This window comes from Channa argus, chromosome 5 (assembly GCF_033026475.1).
Source record: "Channa argus isolate prfri chromosome 5, Channa argus male v1.0, whole genome shotgun sequence".
Taxonomy (NCBI): Eukaryota; Metazoa; Chordata; class Actinopteri; order Anabantiformes; family Channidae; genus Channa; species Channa argus.
In genome coordinates this window covers 20,999,131-21,024,887 of record NC_090201.1, presented here as the reverse complement: position 1 = coordinate 21,024,887, position 25,757 = coordinate 20,999,131, and the positions used below count along the sequence as shown (strand labels likewise).

The 25,757-nt window shown below is 39.6% G+C and overlaps 3 protein-coding genes across 4 annotated transcripts; all 3 read left to right on the top strand.

The window, feature by feature from the left end:
- The first annotated feature begins 1,319 nt into the window (after positions 1 to 1,319).
- On the top strand, positions 1,320 to 8,349 carry cyp24a1 (cytochrome P450, family 24, subfamily A, polypeptide 1). Its single transcript, XM_067505452.1, has 12 exons — positions 1,320 to 1,766; positions 1,908 to 2,098; positions 2,245 to 2,338; positions 2,463 to 2,556; positions 2,968 to 3,059; positions 3,380 to 3,491; positions 4,329 to 4,474; positions 5,793 to 5,959; positions 6,512 to 6,590; positions 6,724 to 6,921; positions 7,517 to 7,628; positions 7,899 to 8,349. Exons 1-11 carry the CDS (start codon positions 1,509 to 1,511, stop codon positions 7,625 to 7,627), a joined length of 1,542 nt encoding a protein of 513 aa, XP_067361553.1. The 5' UTR covers positions 1,320 to 1,508; the 3' UTR covers position 7,628; positions 7,899 to 8,349.
- A 2,054-nt stretch (positions 8,350 to 10,403) lies between these two features.
- LOC137127317 (nuclear factor of activated T-cells, cytoplasmic 2-like) lies at positions 10,404 to 22,570 on the top strand. The gene is made up of 10 exons (XM_067504159.1): positions 10,404 to 10,738; positions 11,214 to 12,180; positions 12,303 to 12,474; positions 14,180 to 14,382; positions 15,057 to 15,229; positions 15,719 to 15,859; positions 16,991 to 17,046; positions 17,311 to 17,443; positions 19,397 to 20,020; positions 21,929 to 22,570. The coding sequence occupies exons 1-10, from the start codon at positions 10,624 to 10,626 to the stop codon at positions 21,973 to 21,975; spliced, it is 2,631 nt and encodes an 876-aa protein (XP_067360260.1). The 5' UTR covers positions 10,404 to 10,623; the 3' UTR covers positions 21,976 to 22,570.
- A 393-nt stretch (positions 22,571 to 22,963) lies between these two features.
- On the top strand, positions 22,964 to 25,480 carry manbal (mannosidase beta like). 2 transcript variants are annotated; one of them, XM_067504165.1, is made up of 3 exons: positions 22,964 to 23,117; positions 23,771 to 23,983; positions 25,012 to 25,480. In XM_067504165.1, exons 2-3 carry the CDS (start codon positions 23,834 to 23,836, stop codon positions 25,120 to 25,122), a joined length of 261 nt encoding a protein of 86 aa, XP_067360266.1. In that variant the 5' UTR covers positions 22,964 to 23,117; positions 23,771 to 23,833; the 3' UTR covers positions 25,123 to 25,480. The 2 variants fall into 2 exon arrangements, with proteins under 2 accessions (XP_067360266.1, XP_067360265.1); XM_067504164.1 differs by having other exon boundaries at positions 22,967 to 23,117; positions 25,009 to 25,480.
- Positions 25,481 to 25,757: the final 277 nt, after the last annotated feature.

The window sequence follows — 25,757 nt, the reverse complement described above, 5'->3', positions numbered from 1 at the left end:
ACAAATCACGTCATTCCCGTCTTTATCTTTATGAGAAAGGCATCTTAAAAGACTCACTGAAGAAAGTGGTCATTACCTACTGATCCATGATTGTATCCCTCTGTCTGTTAGCTCATCGTTATCTACTATAGACCTCTTGTGGTTAATGATTGTTTAATGATCAACTCATCCCTGATTCATTGTTTACTCACAACTAACACTTTGTTTACAGTATTGTAAAGTGTGTGAGTGAAATTGCAGCAAATGGTAAAAATAAAAAGGACACGCTGAATCTCAGGGAAACTCTTGCTGACACTATATAATAGATAGGTGTTTTTCTGTTGTTTTGTTGGTTTTTTTGAGGGGGGGGGGGGGGGGGGTGTCGTTGAGTTCAAGGTTGTTTTAATGCCACATGAGTATGTGAATAAGGACTTTTACTGGGTAACAGGGGGCCCCTGCACATGTTATTTAAGTCATGCCAACTCTGTGGGGGCGGTGTACTGTGTGCGTGCGTGCGTGTGTGTGTGTGTGTTTGTGTGTGTGGCAGTGGCAGTGGGGAGAGAGAAATTGAGAAGACAGCGACTGAAAGATCAGGTGGTGAAGGTTTCAGGTAAACGAAATTCTAAAATAATTGTGCATTTTTGTTATGAGAAAACAAACCAGCAACAACAAAACTAAAAAAAAGTAATAAGAAGAATTGAGTCTGCTTCTTTTAAATATGTCACACGTGTGTTTGGCTATAGAAGCAGGAACAATTTTGAGAAAAATAAATTCATTTCAAACATTTCTGGCTGGTAAATGATCTGGAAACCATTCATTTAAGTGACATGACAAAGGCAGTGACTTATTCACATGATCATGTTCGAAACGGAAGTAAAATTCTTCAGTGATGGGGAAACAAAATGCTATTCTCAAACTAACCTTATCCATATATTAGAAGCTTTTATTAGATCAATCAATTACAAAAAACGTTCAAAAATAACAATTGAACTTAAAATGCCCAGTTACCCCCTTTAACCCGAACACACAAATAAAGCACATGCACACACACACACACACACACACACACACACACACAAACAGTTTGCAATCTGCAATCAAATATTTGCCCACGGTGCAAAAGTGTGGCAGTAGTATTTGCTTTGCCAAAGTTTCGGTTCTTCCAATCGCGGGTCTCTCCGCAACGCAGGCCATGCAAACGCGTCACCTACGCTGTGCCCTGTGTGTTTATTTATAAAGCGAGGGGGGGGGGGCGAGGGCACTTCCTCGGTCTATCTGAGGTCATACGATCCACCAAACGTGGATCCATAAATGAATGGTGGGCTCGTCGGCCACACAATGCAGGACAGGCCGCTGATTGGTTCGGTGCAGGGCAAGAATAAACACACTCAGGGTATAAATATTGCGGTAAGGTGTGACACTTCCAAGAAAGAGAAACACCCGAGCTAATAAAGAACAACTTGGCTGAGAGAGCCGAGTTAAACATTAGATTTTCCCGCAATTATTGAACGAAAACTTCGCGTTTAAGGATGAGGGCGCAAATACAAAAAGTGCCTCAAATTGTAGAGCTGCTGAAAAAGAAGCCCGTGGGCTTGCAGCACTTTAAGCCAACATCCTCAGTGTGCGTCCTGGAGGAGAAGGATGCTGTGGAGGCTGCGCCGTGCCCTCACGCTGCCTCCAGAGCGCAGAGCCTGGACGCAATGCCGGGACCCACCAACTGGCCTCTGGTCGGCAGTCTGATTGAACTCCTGCGCAAAGGAGGTCTGACGAGACAACACGAGGCACTGGTACGGTAAAATACAAATAACAAATCCCTAGTTTTCTATGTTTAAGAGGGAAGGGCTGCTTTTAAAAGAATGGCGTTTGGTTAATTGTGAGTAATACAAATGATTCTCTGACTAACTCCTGACTACTTCTATCTTTTTAAGGTTGATTATCATAAGAAATTCGGCAAGATTTTCCGGATGAAGCTGGGCTCGTTTGAGTCGGTGCACATTGGCGCACCTTGTTTGCTAGAGGCGCTCTACAGGAAGGAGGGAAGTTACCCTCAGAGACTGGAGATCAAACCCTGGAAAGCGTACAGAGACCTAAGAGACGAGGCGTACGGACTGCTGATCCTGTAAGTACTGTGGGCTTCTGCTGACTTCTCGTTTTTTCGATATATGAAAGAATCATAAGTCGCCAGGACGCAGCTTGAAGCGCAAACAGAGGGAACATGATTTCTATTAAAGCGCACTGAAGGGAATCTCAAATGTTGATTTGCAGAGAGGGGAGAGACTGGCAGAGAGTGAGGAGCGCTTTTCAACAGAAACTCATGAAGCCGACAGAGGTGGTGAAGCTGGATGGAAAAATAAACGAGGTAACATTATGATCAATGAACATACATTTGGATAAAAGCGTCTGGTCTGCACAGCAAATAATAATAACTATTTGAGTTAGTATTTATTATCCTCATCGACACATTTGTTCGTTTGCCAAAACAGGTGCTGGTGGACTTCGTTGCCAGAATTGGAAAAATCAACGACAATGGGAAGATTAATGACTTGTACTTCGAACTGAATAAATGGTCATTTGAGAGTAAGTTCAGATTTTTTGTTCAGGCTGAAACTAAGAAAGATTTCAATTCTGGACCGATCTTTCGATTATTATTATCTTTCAATTAATTAAAATCGCAACTTTATGTTGTTTTAAAATTGCTAGCATAGTGAGACAAATAAGTTAAGAGGCTGGAATGAAGACATTTTTGTTCAAAAAATGACGTAAAGATGATTGTTTATCGGAATAATTTCTAATCAGTGCTTCTGTCAACTATTTATTATCACTATTAGTGATTTAAGCTCTGCTATTAATAGTTGTCTGTTCGAAGCCGCTAAACCTTTGTGTTATTTTTGTGACCTGCTACTTTACTATTGGAAAATGAAAATTAAATCCAACTTTAAACGCTATGCAATAGAAATATACTAAGTTAGGTTTACTTCTGTCATTCAGCTATTTGTCTGGTCCTCTATGACAAGAGATTTGGTCTGCTGCAAGAGAAAGTCAATGAGGAAGCCATGACCTTCATCACAGCTGTGAAAACAGTGAGTACAACTTGTTACTATTCCTTTGATAGTAGCTGTGTGTACTGCAGGAGAGGTCACTCTCTTCCTTATCTGTGACCCACAGTGAAGTAGTTCATCAGGTTCGCTTCAGCTGGGGTCAGCCTGAACGGCAGCCAGTGATACAGCCGCTCAGACTGACTCTTGTTGTATTTACTGGGATTTACAGGGCCACCCAATATCGTCCACAGTCAGGAGATGATAAGTGGAGGCTGACAAAGGTCTCACGGGGCAATGGGTTCAAGAAGGTTAGAAAAATAATTGCATCAAAGATTTTCATTGAGAGCGATGTTTCTCAACAGATGATGAGCACATTTGGCATGATGATGGTCACACCAGTGGAGCTCCATAAAAGCCTTAACACCAGAACATGGCAGGACCACACAGCAGCATGGGACCGTATCTTCAGCACAGGTACAAAACACAGACACATCATTAAAATCACACTACTAGAAGACATACAACCTCCTCCAGTTCAGTGTCTCCTTGCTGCCCTGTGATGTACAAACTACAAAGGGGTTTCAACTCATTTCCAGTCAGCTGAAAAGTCAGGAAGAGCAGGGGGGAGGGGGGGTGAACTGGGTGCCTCAGATCTTTGTGTACATGGCCGTCTGGGTTGTAGTTGCCTGAGTTGTAGTAAACCGCGTGACCTAAGTTGGAGGACTCTGCCAAATATTTGTAGTAGCAGGAGGTGGGGGTGAATCATAGGGGGCGGAGGAAGATGATGCTGGTTGTGCTGTTTATTTGGTTGTAGCTGGTTACAGCCTCTGTCTCACAAATAAACACACACATTTTTACAAACAGTACTGTGTCATTTGGACAGTATAGATCATTTTTATGTCATGTGAAGCCAACGATCAAAGCGGTCTATATTTCAGTATACATGTTTTTTTCTCTGTGAACATTTATACATTTATGTACATAGTAATGCAAAAATCATAACAAACTATTGTAACTTTAAAATGAGTGAATAAACATCAATAGAAGTTACCCAGCTTTGATTGACAAACTATCTAAAATCCAAATACAGTATATCCTTAAATCTGTCCCTGATTCAGTAAAATTATATAAACCAGAGAAAAGCAACGGATACTTCCAGACGAGATTTTGGAGATATTGTTAAAAAATAAAGAAAAATTATTTAGTTGTTTCAAAGTCAAAATCTTTATCATTAATGCTATGGCCTGTAAATGAAACTCACTGTGGAGCCAAATCATGATTAACATTGTCACCATTTTGTGTTTTCATCAGCTAAAGTCTACATAGACAAGAAGCTGAAGCGGAACGCCACCAGAGCGCCCGATGACTTAATTGGTGACATCTTACAGAACAGTTGCCTCTCCAAGAAGGAGCTGTACGCAGCCATCACAGAGCTACAGATCGGAGGAGTTGAGACGGTGAGTCACAATTTATAGGATTAGTTTGACATTTGCCTTCGTTCTATTAAATACATGAAGGGACTGATTCCTCTTTTGTAATCTGTTCATTATGAAGCTACAGCCAGCAGTTAGCTTAGCTTAGCATAAAAAGCAGGGACACGGCTGGCCTGACTATGTCCAAAAACAACGCTCATCAGTTAACATTCTCAATTTTTATTTAATCAGAACAAGAACTAAAGAAAAAGAAAAACCAGGTCGCAGCTTTAAGGGTTCAGTTGTCTATTTAATAGTCAAGAGCAAAGACTCCCAGAAGTCTCGACTGGATGATGGCAACAGCAGCCTGTTTGAACATGTCAGTTTGGGTGTTGATTAAACAAATGATTATGTGATAGTCTCAGCTAAAGAATTTTGGGGGTAACCACAGAAAAAGGAACAATTTCTCAGTGAGAATCACTAGGTCTAATTTTAAATGTGCAATAACATCACAATTGCCTGTCAGTGCTGCAGAGAAAGTGAAGCAATGCAGAGAAACCTCCGGTAACACTGAGAGAATGAGACACAAGTCTCTGACTATTACAACAATCCCGCGATTCCTGCTTTTAAAACTTGCTAGGATTATTTACCTCCTTACCAAACCTTGCAATCCCCTTTTCTAATTACAAAGCCAAAGGACTACATTTTATTATATTTAACTGATTATATACGTAAATACTGAATGGTATTTTTAGTCTGATTACATGTGGCATTTTGTTGAAAATCTGTGCTTAGAGCCGACGTAACTCATTACAGTCAGAGAATGCACAGCGTGTTGAGGATTATTCTTACACAACCAGTGTGGACGTGGTGGAAAATCGAAAGTGCATCTACTCACACCTTTTTTTGCTGTGGGAGTTTTTATTTTTTATTTACAAAACATGAATTAATTGATAAATTATAAATGAAAGTAGCCACAACCATTTCAAGTAGTTCACCTTCCGGCTTTCACATAACCACACAGCTTCTGCAGACCATCATAGACAGTGAATATGAAAACTTGTTCACCTCTTAAATGTTTTACCTTTCGCCTATTTTCCTTTGAGTAGGGAAAGAAAAAAAAAAAACAGTTCAATCTCTAAAGCAAACAGGTGCTGCAGTTATAGTGCTTCTGAAGCAGAAAACGAATGTGGTGTAGATGTAACTGAGCAGCCTTTGAGGATCCCTAAACATTCCTCAGCTCCTTTCGGGACCCCACCGAGGAATGCACTTAGAGTAGCTGCCTTACTAAAAGACATCTTCCCCTTTTTTCTTCTCTCTCCTCCTCCCTCTCTTTCTGTCACACCGTGTTTATGTTTCTCAGACCGCCAACAGTATGCTGTGGGCTATTTTCAACCTGTCACGTAACCCTGGCGCCCAGAAGAAGCTGCTGGAGGAGATTAGAGAGGTGGTGCCTCCCGACCAGGACCCATGTGGAGAACACATTAAGAGCATGCCCTACCTCAAAGCCTGCCTCAAGGAGTCTATGAGGTACAGTACAAGAGGCTGGTGGTGATGGTGGAAAAACTGTTTGCAGGCCAATTATAAAACAAAACAAACAAAAAACAAACAAAGAAAAAACCAGTGACTTCCAAAAAGCTGCAGCTACCTGTATACGACATTACACCTCGGGAAAAAGTTTATTTATCTTCACAACCAGTTTCAAATCAAACCCAGCAACATGAAGATTAAGAGGAAAAATTGACACATGACTGGCTCAAAAACATGCCTCATGAGATAAGGTGCAATGATTAGCAACAACCACTGGTCCCAGCTTACAGTAAATCCAATCACTTCCTATCCCTTATACAGTCAACTTTCTCCCTTTCATCTTGTGCAGTCACAAGTTGTTGAACATGTTATTTAAGGCTTATACCATAACCACATCACCCAGGGAATGTATATGACCTCTGGAGATTATATCTCATCTCTTCTTGCACTGTGGAAAACATTGGTGTACATTTACCGGCTCTAAAGTGCATGTGTGCTACACTGAAGCGTCACTGAGGCCATGTTCCCATGTGCTTTTTCACATTCTTACAGGTTATCGCCATCAGTTCCATTCACCAGTAGGACCATGGACAAAGACATTGTGTTGGGAGATTATGCCATTCCCAAAGGGGTAAGTGGCTTACTTAGTTACATTAGTTACCTCACACGACAGAATTGTTTAAAAATGTATTAATTTGCATTTATTGATGTAAAATATGATTAGTAAAACTGATAATTTAACTGTCCTTTTCCTCGACTCGCAGACAGTTTTAATGATAAACACCCACGCACTGGGCTCCAACGAGGAGTACTTTGACGAGGGGAAGCAGTTCAAACCCGAGCGCTGGCTGCGGGCGAATACCACCATCAACCCATTTGCTCACGTTCCCTTCGGCATTGGAAAGAGGATGTGCATCGGGCGGCGGTTGGCAGAGCTGCAGCTACAGTTGGCCATGTGCTGGGTAAGATTAGACAAAGTCCAGCTCAGTTCAATTCAGCCTATTGACACACTCAAACCCTCAGTCACATTAAACCAGCGTATAAGTGGTGAGGGATTTGTTGCATCCCAGAACATGCGGTTGATTTGGAGTTTTTAAATCTTAAAGAACATGAGCTACAAAATGTCAAAAAACATTTTTTTAAATAAGCATGTATGCACGGAGACATATACAGGATTAAAATAAAGACTGCCAGAGACACAGTAAGTGCAGCTGTGACCTACCTATTAGCAGTTATGTATCTGTACTTGGTGACCTCAAACAGAAGCTGAGGCCCAAGCTAGGATCCAATGTAAAAGTAAGCATTAAGGTATACAAGTGCTTCCTTTAGAATTTAGCCTAACACAGGATTTCAATCATTATATGGCAAATTCAAAAAACACAGTGGCACTGCTGGTTACAAATGTGTGGCGTTTGTACTCAGTGACCTTGAAGAGGAGAGAAACAGAGCCTTAGTCAGGCCTGAGCTCATGGCTGCTGATTTATGAGAACTGTGCTCTACCAACTGACATATGAGGCCAACAAAACCTTAACTGATCTAATTCTGCCTTCCTTACAGTTGGTCAGAGACTTTGAGATTGTTGCAACTGATAATGAGCCGCTCGACGTGATCCATTCAGGACTTTTGGTTCCCAACAGAGAGCTGCCAGTCGCGTTCATCAGGAGATGAGGTGGGAAGAAAACTGCTTGTACATGTGATTTTGGGAAATATGCTTCTTATCTTTTACGCCCAGAGTTACCCCAGAGCTATCACTATGATAGTGCTGTTATTTCTAAAAAGTAGTTGTCTAGTTGTAGCTTGAAACTTTATTGTGCCTTAAAGGAAAACTGTTTTTGTGGAAACATTCGACTAATCTTTATGAAATAATAGGTGCAGAGTTAAATATAAGTGTGATGCTTCTTTTTTGACATACTAATTATTTTGTTCCCTGTCCTCTCAGGCTCTATGATCAAGTCTTCTGGATGTGGTGACTGAAAGATGATACCTCTGTTTCCGTGGCCCTGATGGTCCAGTGACTCCCTGCATTGCTGCTCTGTAAATAGAACAAAAAGAAACCAAAATTATTATACATGTAATCATACCACAAATACCTCAGAAATATTTGAAACTATTACCTATGATTGTTAATGACTGACCAAAATACTACTTGTTGTGTGCGCGTAGAAGGCAGCTGTCCTCAAAATTTTGTCCTCACCTCAGACATGTATATGTTGAAAATATTAGTTTGTGCATTTCCTTGTTTAATAACTTATATACAGGATATATATGTATATATATCACATTTTTTTCATTTTGTATATAAAGTGCAATTATAATACTGTAATTATGTACATTGCATTTGTGTAGATACATATTTTATTCACAGAACTTTAATAAATATATTGAAGCTATACTTTTTTCTTTTAACGTTTCAAACTGGTGCATTTTAAAGACTTGCTATTAACATATTTGCGGGATTTTTAAGGTATTTGAGGGACTTGAGCTAAATAAACATTCAAAAGCATAGTCTACCTAAGTACATAAGCACATACAGAAGTTATTATACTGTTTTCTTTAGAATTTGTACTGACATGGGATTTAAGTCATGAAAGGCTAAATTCATAGACAGAGTAAGTGCTGCTGGGAACAAATCTGTGCCCCATTAGCACTCGTGCACTCAGTGACATTAAACAGGACCTAGTGAGGACCAAACTCACGACCCCTGGTTTATGAGACCAGTGCCATAACCACTAAGATACAGGCCAACAGGAAACACCTTTGTTTCTCCCATTGACTCGTGTTATATCATAGTTATACAATGAGTTATACAATGAAGTTATGGCAGGAGTTTTATACAAGCCCAAAAAAATCCGGATTATTATAATTTTTAACGTGTGGGAAAACAAACAAAAAAGCAGCTTTGACACTGAGTGAGGTATATTTGGGCAGAGAGGATCAAGTTATTTGAAAAAAAAATTACAACCATAACAAACCATTTATTTAGAAATTGATGTAATTAACTCTAAACTGAGTGTGTCTAAGTTCTAATGAAAATGCACCATGTGGAGATTTGCTGAAAACATAACCCAGTACGTATTCTTCTAATCTAACAATCGGGTATTTCCTTCCTTCCCTCCTTCCTTGATGGTAATAAATGCATATCTTATGATATGAAATTGCCATGTTGCAGATTTCAATTTCGTAACCTTTGACTGAGTAAGATTCATGCAAATTGATCAGTATAAATAACAAACATATCACAAATAATTTGCTGAATCCCTAATGTCACGACTATTTCTTAATAATAGGTAGACACAAGTTTTGAGTTGGAACATTTCATACACTATATGTACACACACACACACAAACACCAGAATCTCACAGTCCCTATAACATACATGTGGTAAACATCAGCCAATTGTGAACAGATGAACTCCTAAGACACCTTGCATGCTGTGTTATTGTAGGAATGAATGAATGAATTATAAAAGTTCAGAGCTGTCAGAGGAAGTCTCCGTTCCAGCCCAGAGATCTCTCTCATCCATCAGTGATCACTGCTGGCAGGAATGACCTCCTTTGCCATTCCTTGTCACAGTGGAGCTAAAGAAGCCACCAGCAGGTTGTGGTGAAGGTGTGAGCTCTTCTCCATGATGTTTGGCAGCTTTGTGCATCCTCCTCTTCTCCACAATCACCTCAAGGGGTTCAATAGTGACACGCAGTGGACAAAAGCTGCCAATGAGTTTGTTCAGTCATATTTGTATATTAAGTATCCATTTTTAAACAGATAAGACTAAATTCAAGATCAACTTTATGGTCATGGTGCAGTGGAGCATGGTGCAATGAAGGTTCAAAATCAATGAAGGGCTGTTTGCACCTAACCAGAAGAGCAAACAGGTAGCATCTCTTATGGCTAAAGTGCAGGAATGAGGACAGGCGTTATACTGTATTTTACAGTAAGTTGTGTAATATATGCAAAATATAACTGTCCATCAACATAAACAAGGTGGTAAAAAAGGAGGGAGCATGGTGTGGATATAGGCAAATGTACAACATAACATTATCAGTGATATGAGTAGTACAAAGTTTTGCATTCAAGTTAAAAAAAACTTTGACAGTGCAGTTTTCTATCTAAACCTTGGGAAAATATCTTTCCAATTCTGTGTAATAGGCCTTATAAACTATTAATTCTCATATAAATGTTGTTAATAAATGTAAAAACTATTGTCGGAAAACAATTTGTCTTCTATCATTTGATAAATGTTATATTGCCCCAGAGAAGGACCGCTGTATAGCTGGGCTCTAGTTCTTTATATTTTATTACATTATGTCTTTTTATGTCTACTTTCACCATGCTCGATTCAAACAGAAGGAAATGGGGCCTGTGTTTGGAGGTTGTGGATTGTGAGCTGCACTCCGTCAGTAAGAACACACGCGCGCGCGCACAGGTCCGCGCCTCCTGTCTGCTTGTCACCAGCAGTGACAGGAAGCGTCTGTCGCCGCTCGTTTTTTCATGTCACGGTGTCGGATGTTTTATTTGAGCAGCTGCTGATGTTTTAAACGCAAAACTCCGCCGGCGTCCGTGCTTTTATTACCTGGCCTTTACATCTTACGATAATCGGCGAGTTCTAAAGTTATCAAACGAACAAAGAAGCGTGGAAGGGAAATCTGTATATTCCGAGCTGGACATGACTTCTGGAGGTTTGGGCCTGGGTCCAGACATAAGTCAGGAGGAGCTGGACTTTTCCTACCTTTTTCTGTACAACCCACCTGGAGATGATTTTCCCGTCGGCTGTGACAAAGGTGTGTGCACAGTATTTATCTCCTTTCCAAGTACATCATGACTGTTTACAGTGCTTTATTGGGAGCTTGTGTTGTGATACACTGATGCTTATTCTTTCGCTGCCATTGCCTAAAGGAAATTACCGCCCTTCTGTCTAATTTAAGAACTATATTTTTAGCAAGATTTGATTGTTTTCACAGTTGAGAGGAGCTAAAATGCAAAGTGTGTTTTGGTTTTCAATTACCTATATTAGATGTTTGGATTCCGTTTTAATGTAGCGCAAGTCACAACAGGTGAATTTCAGATCCATTAAACTACTTTTACTGTCAATCATAGTATAATAATAAACTTCGAGAAGGATGAGCAGGTCATTTGCTGAATTTGTACTCAAAATTGACTTTTTAAGTGAAAGATCTTGTGTCCATCAGCAAACCTTGGAAGTCAATATTTGAATATCCCTAAGGTGTAATTATAATTTCCTTTTCTCACTGACAGATGAGTCAGGTGGTCTCCTTCAGAATGAAGGCCAGCCTCCTCCGCTTGTGGTTGACAATAACACTGGGTACATCTCCAACACCAACCAATTAGCCTCCAGCCAGAACCCCTCCTCTCACAGCCCCTCCACAGAAAACCTCTCAGGGGCTGTGTTTGACTCCTTTGGTCTGGCTTCAAGACCAGGGAACATTCCTGCTCCTAGCCCCAGAATTGAGATCACACCATCAGGTGACTCTCTCAGTTCTCAGATCCTGGAGCCCAGCTCTGGCTCCAAAGCTCTAGGATCCTACAGGGAGTGTGTGAGCCCGGCTAGCAGTAACTCCTCCACAGGGTGGCCCGCAGATGCGTACTCCCCTGTAGCATCACCTTGTGTCTCACCTTCCAATGTAGCTGGCTGTAGCATGGGTTTGTCTGCTTTAGACCTCTGCCCGGGCCTCCAGGGAATCCATACCTCTTCTGCCCACTCCTCTCCTGGAGCCTCACCTCGCAACAGCATCACAGATGAAACCTTTCTCCTGCCACAAAACCAACGCAGCGCTGCACCCTTACCCCATCAGCGTTCTCGCTCTGCCTCGCCACATGGCAAGCGTGCCTATGACCAGGCCCACTCCTGTCAGGGGGCCACTCCTGTCAAGCAGCGCTCACGAAGCCCCAGCCCCATCCCTTCACCACAAGTGCAGCAGGGGTCCTACTATCTCCCCCAATACCAGAGCCAGGTGGATTTTCAGGTGCAAGCTCAGACCACCTCAGGGCTGGAAGAGGAGTGGAACAGAGCAGTGTCCTCCGCTGTGGTGCGGAATGCACATGGGCAGACTCAGAGACAGGATTGTGTCTATGAAGAGGACTATGACTGGGCTATTGAGCAGGAGAGGATTGGCAGAAGTGCCGCCGATGTCAAGTGTGAGAGTCTCTATAGACTGCCAGCTGTGTGGCCTCCCCCTCATACAGGTTATCATGGAGCATTCAGGTGTGTTGTTTGTACTATTTACTCACAATAAGCTTCAATTAGGCACAAATGATTGATTATCAAGTCAAATTGTGTAATTGACAATGATATATTTATTGTCTCTCTGTCTCCTGCTTTCCTAGTGGTCTCTCTGTGGCCCCACTGCCCTCTCTAGAGTGGCCATTGCCCAGTGAGTCTGGTCAGTATGATATAGTGATCCAACAACAGCCCAGATCCCACCACAGAGCTCAGTATGAGACTGAGGGCAGCCGTGGAGCTGTAAAGACACCTAAAGGAGGACATCCAGAAGTTCAGGTACTTTTTTTAAATTTGGTTTCATGCTTCAAGGATGTGGAGATTTGTAAGCGGTTATGTGTGAACGCAAGGAAAAGAAGAGGAAACCGATCACTCTCACTTCACATCTTTGTCATATTGCATAGTAAATAGTTGTTGTAAATGTGCTATTTCCTGGCAAATGTGTTCACATAACACACATACGTATTGGAACATCGTGGCCAATTCCTTTATTTTTTGCTGGATTTGACATCAAAAGATGAATATGAGAGAGAGAAACATCATCATCACAACATCACCAAACTTTTGAATCCTTCTTTTGCGATTGTTTTCCAGGCTTTTGCCGCAGCCTCTTTTAGTTATTTGTTTTTAGGGGTTACTCCCTTCAGCCTCCTGTTTAGCAGATAAAATGCATGCTCTAGACGGTTGAAGTGTAAAACCTTCCATTTCTTGCCCCTGATGACCTCCTTTGTTGTTTTATCTGTGTGGTTTGGTGTCATTATCTTGCTGCATGATGAAGGATGTCCCAATAGATTTGGTTGCATCTTTCTTTAAACTGGCAGACAAAATGTTTCTGTAGACTTCTGAATTCATTTTGCTGCTGCCATCATGTCATTACGGGAGATTAATGAGCCTGTCCCATAATAAGCTAAGCCATGACATTCTTTCTTTCTTTCTCCAAACCTTAGCCTTTCCATCATTTTGGTTAATCTTTGTCTCATCAGTCAGAACACTTGTGCCAGAATGTTTGAAGCTCATCTCTGTACTTTTTGGCAAATTCCAGTCGGGCCCTCCTATTCTTCTTGCTAATGAGTGGTTCAGAAAACTTTTACTCCTACCCTCTGGAGGTTGTTGCTGATGTCACCAACACTTGTTTTAGGGTCTTTCTCTCCAGCTTTTACAATGTTTCTTTTCCTTGGTCTACCTGTTGGACATCTGTTGCTTAGTACACCAGTGGTTTGTTTCTTCTTCAGGACATTCCAAATGGTCTTACTGGCCATGGCCAATGTTTGTGCAACGGCTTTGATTGATTTTCTATCTTCTCTCAGCTTCACAATTGCTTGCTTTTAACCCATAGACAGCTCTCTGGTTTTCATGTTGGTTACACCTCTTAACTATAAATGCAGTCTGAACAGGCAAAACCCGAATCTGAAACTGAGGGTAGACATTCAGTGATATTTATTGTTTGAATATTCAATATCAAAAGATACACATACATAAAAAATGGGTGGGTTAAAACAAAAGGTGGTATCTTCTAAGTTGTGTATCAGATACCTGGAAATAAAAGCTAAAATGTAGATCTCTTGTCACTTTTTCATCTTTTGATGTCAAATCCAAATGTTATTAGTCTACAGCCAAAATAAAGATATGGTTCCAATACTTTTAGAGGGGAGTTTAAGTACAAAGGAAAAAGTATTAGGGCACAAATTATTTCAATCTGCCAATAAATACACAAATATTTACAAATTAGTTATATTTACATACATTTGCTAGTATATAGATCTGCTTAGTTTACTGCCCTGTTGACTTAATAAACTCTCACTGTTTGTTTCCTTGGCACCATTGCAGAAAAAACTATGCAAAGCAGTGTTCTTGTTATGCCAGTTAGACAGTATTTGTAAAATGATCCCCACAGGGAAAATAGATTTACTGTTCAGTCACGGACACAAATGGCATTATAGTCAGTTTGATTCAGTGTGAAACATGCATGTAATCGCCTTACTAGCTCCGTGGGTACCAAGGCACAGCTCCACTGGGACTGCAGGTCTTCATCGGGACGGCAGACGAGAGGATCCTGAAACCCCACGCCTTCTACCAGGTCTACCGTATCACCGGGAAGACCGTTACTACACCCAGCATAGAGAGGATGATCGGTGGAACCAAAGTGCTGGAGATTCCCCTGGAGCCAAAGAACCACATGAGAGTAGTGTAAGTAGAACAGAGACATTACATGTAACTTATGCTCTGAATATGAAGCAACATTTATCACCACAACATCAGATGCCTGTGTTCAGTACTCATTAAGTAGCCTGCAGTAACCACTGTGGCTTTTTTCACTGTGACTCCAGTACTTACAGATGCAGGTACTAAGCCAGCTGTTTTCTTTGGATTATCTACTGATGAAATTACAGTTTGCACTGAATTCTCTTTTATTTCTATACTCAGCAAGGATATTATTGCTATTGCTGCTAATGCCAGCTACAAGGTTTTCATTTTTAGTGCATGTAGCTGTTGTTGCAGATGACGGAAACTTGAAATGCATCACTTCCTGTGTGCCAGAATTGTACCAAGGAACAACTACCAGTCAGCGGTGTTTACAGCAGCAGCATAAAAGTGTTTGATGAAGCTGATGAATGATAAATCGCTGTCATAAAAAGTTACTTTTAAAATTATTACTTACTTATGTCACAGACCATAACTTTTATAAAACAAACCTAGGTTCCATGTGACTAATTGCATGAAACATATTCAAATTAAATGAGCCAAGTGTAATTTCACTGGTAACTGTGTGTTAACAGAGAAAGTTAAGCAGCGGTCTTCGATTTCGAGAATTGCATTATATCAAAATGCTTTTCTATGTTATCTTGTCTTTTCTTTCACAGGATTGACTGTGTAGGGATTCTGAAGCTGAGAAATGCAGATATAGAACTGAGGAACGGGGAGACAGACATTGGACGGAAAAATACACGCGTGCGTTTGGTGTTTCGTGTCCACATTCCTCAACCTGGAGGCCAGCTCTTGTCTCTGCAAGTTGCTTCTGATCCTATCGAATGCTGTAAGGAGTATATAATTTATGATAAGCTAAAGTTTACAGACTCTCACTCCATTATGGCATCTTATAATAGCCCACAGCTTCGGCTCTTTAAATCTGTATGTATAAACGTAATGCACTTTTAATAAAACCATAAACGCTGGAATTTATAAGCAATAAAATAATACACTTTACATACATTACATACATTAATACATACAGTTCAGTACACACAGCTATACTGTGGCTGTACTTTTCAGTCTGATAAATAGTGAAGTGACCAAAAGCTGATGATGGTTAATGTTAGCGAACGTTAGATATCTGATATATCTGTTACTTGAGTTTACAAATATTGAAAACTGTCAAGCCAAAAGTTGCACAGGCCTCCATTAATATGAATACTCTCCAGGCTGTACTAGTCAATAGTGCAGCAATGGATTTTAATGATCAAAAACTTCAAACCCACTACCACATTTATGTGACTCATCTCTTGTCTTGTCTCTGTTTCCTCAGCTCAGCGCTCAGCTCAGGAGCTTCCCGCTGTCGAAAAGCAGGACCTGGACCGATGCTCAACAATTGGTGGTCAACAAATGGTCCTCACTGGACAAAATTTCACACCAGGCTCCAAGGTGATATTCTCTGAGAAGACACAAGGTGAGGAAGAATAGAAGAAGTCAGTAAATATTTGGCACAGGGATGTTGGACCTTTTGAAATCTAGCATCAAATACATATACTAGTTTCTTGCTCATCTTTAGAATAGATACTTTCATGTCTGCAAAGCAAATTAAAAGCCGCAAAACTGTTAAGCTGTACTATGCTCTGCTAACTTAGCTGACACCAGGCTCCAGGCTATTCCTATGATTGTTCTTGTTGTGTGTGTGTGTTGTGCTAACCTGTGGTTGTTATGTACAGTATAAATATTTGGATTTCAAGCAGAGTTCTTTGATTAAAATAGACCTACATCTTACGCAGCCTCCAGATACATCCTCCTAATATCCTGTTTGAATAGAATCGCCTACTCATATAGTATTTGTATTTTCAGAACATTTGCATATTTCCTGGGCAACATCAAGTTTCAGTGACGCACATCTTCCTTCAGCCCCCACTTTTAATGCTGACAAAATGAACCATTAGCTTGAACTTTTACTGTGTTCCTGGAGTTGACGGGGTTATTTATTTCTGCATGGAAATTTCTCACCTTGTTACAGCTCCTTCTGCCCACATACATTTGTTGGTTTACATTGTATGAGAGCAGTATGGGTACAGTCAATTGCATGTTGAGCCTCCCTGTTGCTGTTGTGGGGTTTTATGCAACAGGATGTGGTTAGACAGACTGATAAAGATTCAGACCCAAAGCAGAGCCCTTTTTTAAAGCGTAGGTAGAAAACAGAAACAGCAGGTAAAAACTGAGGTTGGAAAACTAAACCAAACATAAAAGAAAAAACTGTTTATCACTGTGCTCAAATGTTGTACTGTAAATGAAGACAGGAATGATTTGTCCAATGCATTAGTTTACACTTCATCAATCTGCTTTTTTTGCTTGTAGAAAATCCTTATTTATTTTCTTGCTGAGGTCAATGTCATTTTCATGTCTGTGCAATTAATAGAATGGCACAGCAAGCACATAGTTTGGCTCAGCTTAATAAAATGATTAGCTGCAGACAGTGGCTGAAAATGTCTTGTATATACATGAAAGTGGTATCAATCTTGTCAACTATTGTCCAGAAAGAAAAGAAATAAATGTTTTTATTAAAGATCAATATATTTCCAATTTTCACTTTCAGATGGGCAGCAAATCTGGGAAGTGGAGGCCACTGTGGACCGAGACAAAACACAAGCTGTGAGTTAAAACTCCACTTATCTGTGTATTTCAATCATTAAATCTGTAGTGTCGGGCACTACCCAAAACTCAAAACTTACGATCAAACTTTGGTAATTGCCTCTACATACTGATATGTGCTGTACATCATATTCAAGAATATTTTTCTCTTGCCGATTAGGATCTGAAATGCAAAAGAGAAAAAAATGGGGCAGCCCACGCCTCTGTGTTTCTACGTGAAACTTTTTGTCAAATTGATCTTTTTTATTGTGCTGCATTGTTTAGAATATGCTGTTTGTTGAAGTCCCTCCTTATCGTGACCAGACCATCCGCCAACCAGCCAAAGTCAACTTCTATGTCATCAACGGGAAGAAGAAACGCAGTCAGCCCCAGCACTTCGTCTACACTCCAGTGATAGGTATATATCTGCTTAGCCCACTCATGTATGTGCCGCTACATGAGGAAGAGGGGTAGCTTGTATGCGTGCAAAATGTAAGGTGATCTAAAGGTCACCCTGATTCCCACCGTGGGTTCAGCAGGAAAAGTCAAAGCTGGTGTTATGAGGACATACAGTTCTAACCACGGTCATCACAAAATTGATGCTGAAAGAAATGAAGAAAATAATGAACATCTACTCAAACTTTTCACCTAGAAAAGCTACACTTACAGGAAAAATACTATACAATTACTATAAAATACAGGAAATTGCTATATTTCCTTTATGTGACATTCATTTCAAAATAGTTTTCTTCAGTTTTACAGGAAGTCAGAACAGAAAACACAAAAAAAAGAAAGAAAGAAAAGCAATTGTTGCAGTGAACTGCACCCACAACACAGGAGGAAGATCTGTCCCATCACTATCATTTTTACTAATGCTTTCTAGACCTATGCCGAGTACCTGCGGCTGAAGAATTTCAGGAAACAGACGCACTTTACTATACATTTACATGCACTGTCTGCTTTCTCAAGTAGGCTTTCTCACGTAAATCTGGTTTCTGGAAATGGGGTAGGGACTCAACTGAGTAGATTTTCCCACGAAAATGTCATTTTCCCTCCTGTGTATACATTAGATCAGAGGTACAAGGGAAATCAGACTACTCTGCTGCATCTACAGATTTACAAAAATGAGGTGACTTATGTGCATGTAAAAAAATTCTTTCATTACCCCTCTTACCGGATTTCTCTGAGTAACCTGGTTACTTAATTAAGCACTTAAGGAGCCTGGTTACTGTCTGCATACAGTCGTCTACATTATAGCCGCAGATCATCAAATCAATTTCACCTCTACCCAGAACTTATTTTGGAAGCATTGCTTATTTTAAAAGATGCTGCTTCCTGCCTGACAATGCAATGAGAGACATGCAGACAAAGCTAAACCCCTTATCTCAATTTCAACTGTCTAGGTTTAATAAATACCATTAATGGTAACAGGCTCATGTATATTTTTATAGGTCGTGTTGTTTTGGCTTAGGACTTTGGCAGACTGTAGGGCTGTAGCTCAGTTAGGTAGAGCAGTTGTCCCCGAACCACAGGGTCAGTGGCTTGACTCCTGCTCCTCCTGGCCACATGCTGGACATTGAACTCCACAATGGTCCCTAGTGTCTGCTACTTTCTTGTAACTACTTACATCTGCTAAATGACTAATTATAATCTTAATTCAGAAGAGGTACTTGTCTTCACCATTGAGATCAACAGCTTTTGGCTAGTTCCTTCTGGGGTCTCCACAGCGGAACATGTTCCGCTTGTTTACTTGGCATGAGTTTACACTGGATGCCCTTTCTGCCTCCACCCTCCCATTTTGGCCAGGCATGGGACCAACACCAGGTTGGCCCTTGGTGGATGGGTGGGGTCACACCTGGTTGGGGTCACACCTGGTTGGGTGGGATTTTAACCCACGACTTTCTACATTTCAACCCAATACCACTGATGCACCGGGCCCGCACTTCCCTATTGAATAGAGTGAAATTTGGTACAGGTCACGAAAAGATAAATTGCGATGATTTCAGTGAGCTTCTACCTTTTTTTTCTTTAGCACCATGATCAAGGCAAATTTTTATTTTGCAGATTGCTTTAATTATAAACTAACATTTTATTGATTCCCATGGTGGTAAAACAAATGAAATTTTTGCCAGTTCTAACTGATCATTGTATTGAACTGCAATTTGAATGCTGACATAGTAAAACGTGGTAAAACATTACACATGGTAAACATCAATATGTTGGCATGTTGCTATTAGCATTTAGCTTGAGACACCATTGTGAAACCTCTAGCAGGGAGATAGGAGCATTTCTGTACTCCAATGAACACATTTACAATCATCTTCAGTAATTCATATTTTATTGAAGGATAATCTTTGTTTTTATGTTACAGCCATTAAAGCGGAACCACTGGATGATTATCAGTTGAATTCTTACAGATATTCAGACAATCACTCTGTGTCTGGTGTCTCATTGAAGTCCCTCTACCATCACCTGGAGCAGGACAACAACTTTGAAGCCTTGAATGTTTCTCCAGCACTGTATCATCTAACCACTGTAGACCCCAGAGCCTGCATGTTAACACCTGATCGTTTGGACGACCAACCACTCTATTACCAGTCCAGAGCCAGCAATCTGATCAACAGCCCCATCATGTACCACACTGCTGACCAGCATTACAGCAACAGGGGTTCTGCCCTCCTTGGTGGTTCACCATTGGCCTCTCACCCCATCTCTACTCCTAGTCAGTGTGTCAGTGCCAGAACCCCCGTGGGCAAAGTGAGCGAAGGTCCCCAGGTTGTCGATTCATTTGAGGCCTGTTTGGCATCAAGACATCAGAGTTTTGTGCAAACGTCGCTGCCTCTGGGGAAGTCGCCTCCTTCAAGATACATTCAAAGTCAAGCTCAAGCTAAGGCTGGATGCAGAGTAGAGCCATGTCGAGGAAACCATGAGGAACCAACTACAGAGAGGGTCACAGTCAAACAAGAAAACCTCAGCTATGCCTACCTAGAGGATGGTGAGTATTACAGATCAGATGAAAGATGAATATACTGTTCTCCTACTGTGAATGGTTTAGTGTCCTTCAATAGAAGTGCTAATGGTTGTTGAACATCATCTGATTCCCCACTATGCCTCAAATCTTTCTTTCACCTTTTTCCTGTTTGGCATACAGGCACCACCTCTTATCTCTCTCTCTCTCTCAAGTTCTTCTTTTTTTGGTTGTTATTTTTAGCAAAACTACTTTTGTCAGTGAAGAGAAGGTAGGTAAGTGTTATCCCTCCAATAATTACCTTGTGTCCCTCTCTGTGATGGCAAGGTTTTGTTTGCCTTTTAGTGAAGCTATTCTAAAGTAAAGGTTTTTTTGCCCTAAATCATAGACATGTGACAATGAGTTGCCCACAGAAACTGTGAGGAAATTTTTATGAGCTGTTATATTTTTTCCTGTTCACACTACTGTTATAATAAATCCCTTCCTAATATTCTTGCAGTTTAGGTAAGTGACAGGACAGAATACACAGTCTTATCAGTCTTATTGTGAAACTCTAATATTTTGTGTTTGTACAACTACACATATAGGGCTGCTGGCAATACATGTAATCTATCTCTAGCTCAGTTTTTTTAAATGGGATCTAATAGGATTGCTTTCTCTAAACTTTTTGAGCTTTTTTTTTTTTGAAGTTCTTGATAAGCCATTTAATAAAATGTTTAGCTCATTTGTAGAGCATATGTTTTATATTTTTCATCTAAAAAATGGAGAACACCCTCTAGAAAAATCTCTAAAAATAACTTTGTAAAGTGAAATAGGAAAGTCTGGGGGATGGGTATTTGTGGTCCATTCTGCAATGCATACAAGCACACTGCAACTTTACGCTTGCAAATCCTGCCATGTGGTTTCTGTTGGGTCCGTCTATCCACGTTCCTATCTGTTTCAATCTGACTCTCACTCTGTAAGACACACGCAATCACATGCACTTGTAGAAGATTCTCGGGCATGCCCATACTCATTTGAAATGATATGTACAACCAGCTTATGATTTCTTTTGTATTTTTGGTTAATTAAGGAGAAAGAAATAACCCCCCACCCCGCTCATTAGGTGAAAGCACAATGACACAATGTTCCTCAATCTTGTTTGTGAGAAAGTTTATGTTTTCACTTCTAAGATAAAAGAAAGAAACAGGAAATCTAGCGTATAGGCAAATTAATGCAGGTGGCCTTTTGTTCTGGTCTCTGATACAGGCTGGAGTCACACAAAGAGTGAACACTGAACCAACACTAATTTTGTAGTTCGCATCAGAAGCTGTCTGAGGCTCTCTTAGCATTATATTTAATCTTAACAATGATAATATTGATTCTGTAAAAAAGAAAACCTAAATGTTAATATGTTTATCTGTGTTAGGAAAGGTAATTGTTGCAGTGCAGGCATTACCACAGTCTGTGTTCAGTAAAATAGTGACATCTACTGGACATTAATTTAATCACAATGCTTTGCAGTATGACAGAGAATGTAAGTAAACATTAAACTGTTTAGACTCTTTGTGAGACCCTGGTGGCTTAGCAATATATGGTGCCAGCAACAGGCATCCCTGCTTCACGTCTGCTGGGGACCCCATCTCACTGACCTCTCATTTCCTGACATCTCTCAAAATGCCCAAATATAACTAATCTCAGGGCATAATGCAGATGCGTATCCCAAGTATAATTAAAGTTAAAACTATATCATATTTTAGTGAAACAGAATTTGTTTTTCACAACTGTATCATGTAACATATAAGAAAGTTACAAATCAAAGGAGGGCTTTGAATGCAAGAATAATCCAATTGAAATGTTTAAGAATAGAAGACAGACTTCGTCCTGTTTAGCTTTTTTTTTTTCAATGCTCCCAGCGTTACAATGGCTCATTCTTCTTATCTGAATGTTTTCCAGTGAACGACATCATAAGAAGAGACCTGAAAGGCCACAGTGGAGAGTGACAAAGAAGGTCTGCATCAGTGCTGATGTCGATCACAGCCAGAGTTTAAGCAGTTAGTGTGGCTTTAGGATCACTAAATATAACATACCGGTCATCTCAAAGGAAGCTTGTGAGATATGCAATTAAAGATTTCAGTTGGGTTGGTGGCAGACAAGGTTTGCTGTCCAGAATCCTCAGCTACATCATTGTACATCAAAAACGAAAACACCTCCTTTTCACTTTGTAAGCCATTAATATTGTCATACAGGTTATTCTTAGTAAAGTAGAAAATATAGCAGACATGCCTTTTTTTTTATCTGTCTGTCTTCTCTCTGTTGATATGTTTGTACAATTGCTCTTTATAACCATGTATAAAATATTTCATAATAAATCAGTTCTCTATATATGAACCAATGTGTTTGCAGCAATTTTAGAATTCAAATATGATTAAACATACTTAAAAAGTAGATTTCTTATTTAGAAAAACTGATTTTGAGTGTTAAATAAGTCATGTTTAATCTAGCAGATTGCTATGTTACTATGTGGGAAAAATCTCAGCTCGACAATGAACTAACTTTCAAGTGCAAGTACCTCTAAGTTGTCCTTTAGTGTAACTGTATTTAAGTACATATACTTAGTTACTTACCAGGCCTGGTAGATGTCAAGTTGCTTTTTGTATAATGTTGAATCATACTGTATCAGTCCTTGAAGTCAAGTCTACGAGTAGGAATACTATTCTTGTCAGTGAATAGATGTAACCACAGCTAAAACATGGTGGATTAAAAAAACTATCTCTGCACTGCCCAGTGCGACTACCTGGATCAGGTGTGTTCAGTCAATTAGAAAGTGCAACATAAACAAGCATGGGCCAGAGTTCACCACCCCTGGTCTAAGGTGAAACACTTCACTTGGGGTCTCATACTAACCCTTTTCTACTGTTTCTTATTACCGACGGTTTAACATAAACGACAGAGGGCGACATATTCAAACCAAAAATTATTTACCCGGTCTGAAGCTGGTCGCATGTTTGTGACGTCATTTTCGAGAAGCGGAAGCTTCTTTTCTTTTTCCTTTGTTAGCTAAAGTTGTTTATAGCTGTTATTATTTATCCCGACTTCGTCTAGTCCTAGAACAAGGAAAGAGAGTGAAACATTCCGCTCACTGGTAAGTTTTTGGTTTACAGCCACACATACAAAATATACAAAATTATGCCCATGCTTTGCTCAAATAAGTGCATTGAAGAAACGTTAACATAAGAAAATACAAACAGTGTTTTGCTACCTTTATATTGTATCCGATTTTCTGCTGCCTCCTAAATTTGTAAAAACTGTATGTTATTTTAGTAAAATAAACAGAGCAGAGTACACATTTGTATTGACTTTTATTTGTTGTTTTAGCAACATTCTCTTTGTCTTAGATTAACACATATCACTTAATACAAAAAGTCGTTCGCCGACAAATAATCTCTATATAATCATCTGTTAATTTTTGCCTACATATTATAGTAAACGTTTCTTTAGGTGTGCTCATTGGAAGATTAAACAGTACAAGATATAACTATGGTTTTATGGCGTAGCGTAAATGTTTATTCAATTAATTGATAAAATTACCTGCAGATTCAGCAGCACTTTAAATAATTGTTAGTTAGCATTTTTGCGAAATGCATGAGCGTGGAAATCTAATGTTTTTAGGTGTAGCACAGAGTGGACACAGGACAACATCACAGCATGAGAGTTTGCCTTAGTGTCTCTGTAGTAGGTGTGACTACATCTAAAACATATGTTAATCTTCCGGTTTGCATGCTCCTGTTTTCACAGATCTGTTGTTCACAAATTAATCACTGAGGAAAACATAACAGACCAGCACCAATAAGCAACATCATGTCTGCAGAACTGGATTTGTCCCCCCCAGAAGTCCCAGAACCTACCTTTCTAGAGAGCATATTACGCTATGGGTTGTTTCTGGGTGCAATTTTCCAGCTCATCTGCATCCTGGCAGTCATCTTCCCCATGTCCAAGGGACATGAACAGGTAGGTAGACTCCAAGGCAAGGAAAGGAGCAGGGTTTGTGATATGTTTTGGTTAGATGGCCTCGAGATAACTGATTTACAAGTCTAGGAGAAAGTTAGTCAGTCATTTATTCTGATCTAAGAATAAATGTTTTAATTGTTTAGTCAGCTCTTTTATGTTCATGTTATGTGGAAATTATTATTATTATTTATATCTTAAGACCAGAGTTTTACAATTATGCAGGGATTTCTAAGAAGTGTTTCAAGTGTACATTTATTTTTACAACTCTTTCCAAAGTAACAGGCTTGTGTCTTGGCCCGTAAAGCTAATTTATTTATTTTTTATTTTATTTTTTTTTTTTAGGATTTAAATGTATTAGCTCAAGAAGATTTTAATGACACTGTAAAGCTGAAGGGATGTAGTAGGCTGTTAATTTCATTGAATGAAAATGTAATGTTAATGATGACAATGCCACCAAGGGTTACTTTCCCACTCTACACTAACAACTGTCAGGAGAGATTATTTATAGAGTAGAGCAATTAAATCCACCATCTAATTATTCTATTTTCAGACATAGTCATCAGATGCACTGATTCCTCTCCACAGCATGTCGCCATTTCATCATTTACAACATCCAGCTGCCATTATTCCCTGTCAGAACAATAGGAAAGATCGCACTCTGAATCTTTGCTGACAGAAGAAACTGCTATGAAGCACAGCTGAATCTCTTTTCTGTAGTATGTGTTCCAAAAACTGGCAAATTAATCTTTCTATTTAATTTAGATACATTTACGCAGAAACTGAGCAATCTAGAAAATTGCAACCTGAAAAACTCTCATCAAAATGTAAGTTATCACAAACTGTTAACTCCCTGTGAACATGTTCATGACAAGATTTACTTGGAAAACAACACTTTGGTAAATCAGTCAGCGAAAGCATTATTTAAATACATCCTCAAAACACACTTATCTAATCATGCATAGCAGTTGTGTATCAGTGTCTCTTTTGACAAAACTGTGTGTTTTATGCTCCCTGTGTTTGTTTAGCAGGAGGAGATGGAGTCCCCTGAAGGCAAGGCCGCTGAACAGATGAAGAGACCTAAAGGACCAGCACCTCAGATTCGACAGAAACCAAAGAAAGAGAGCAAAAAGAAGCGCTAGATGACTTTGTTTGTATATGTGTCACCTGTTTGAGTGAGTGAGTGTTTGTAGTCATCAAAGATCCGTTGACAGTTCTCAGTACAGTTCTCACTAGAGATAAATGAATGCTAACATTATAACCATATATAATGCATTGCATTTTAAGACACTTCAGATTGAGCTCGAACTGCACCTTGTTAAGATTCAACATAGTATTACAAGAAATATATTTTCATGACAGTTACTGACTTCTACATATTTTATTGGGAATGTATGCTGTTGTTGTTTTTTTTTTTTTTTTTTTTTTTTACATATTTCAATATCATCCATTGACCTGTACTTGGAGAACAGACAAATAAATCCATTATGTAGTCATTCACTTTATTTGTTCATTTACTGCTACATTTCACTGTAGTTTAATGACTCAGGGTGACATATTGTAATGTCTTTGTATATTTACCATTTTTGTTTGGCAGAATACATGAGAACTAACTAGGTACTATATTTTTTTAGTAGCTAGTTTAATATAAAGTAATACGTCTTTTCTTTGTTTAGATTCTCATAATATTCTGGCAACCGTGATGACACTTTATGTTTTATCGAAGGTAAATAGGAAAATTTGAACTAAGTAAGTAGGTCATTGTTTACTCACAAGG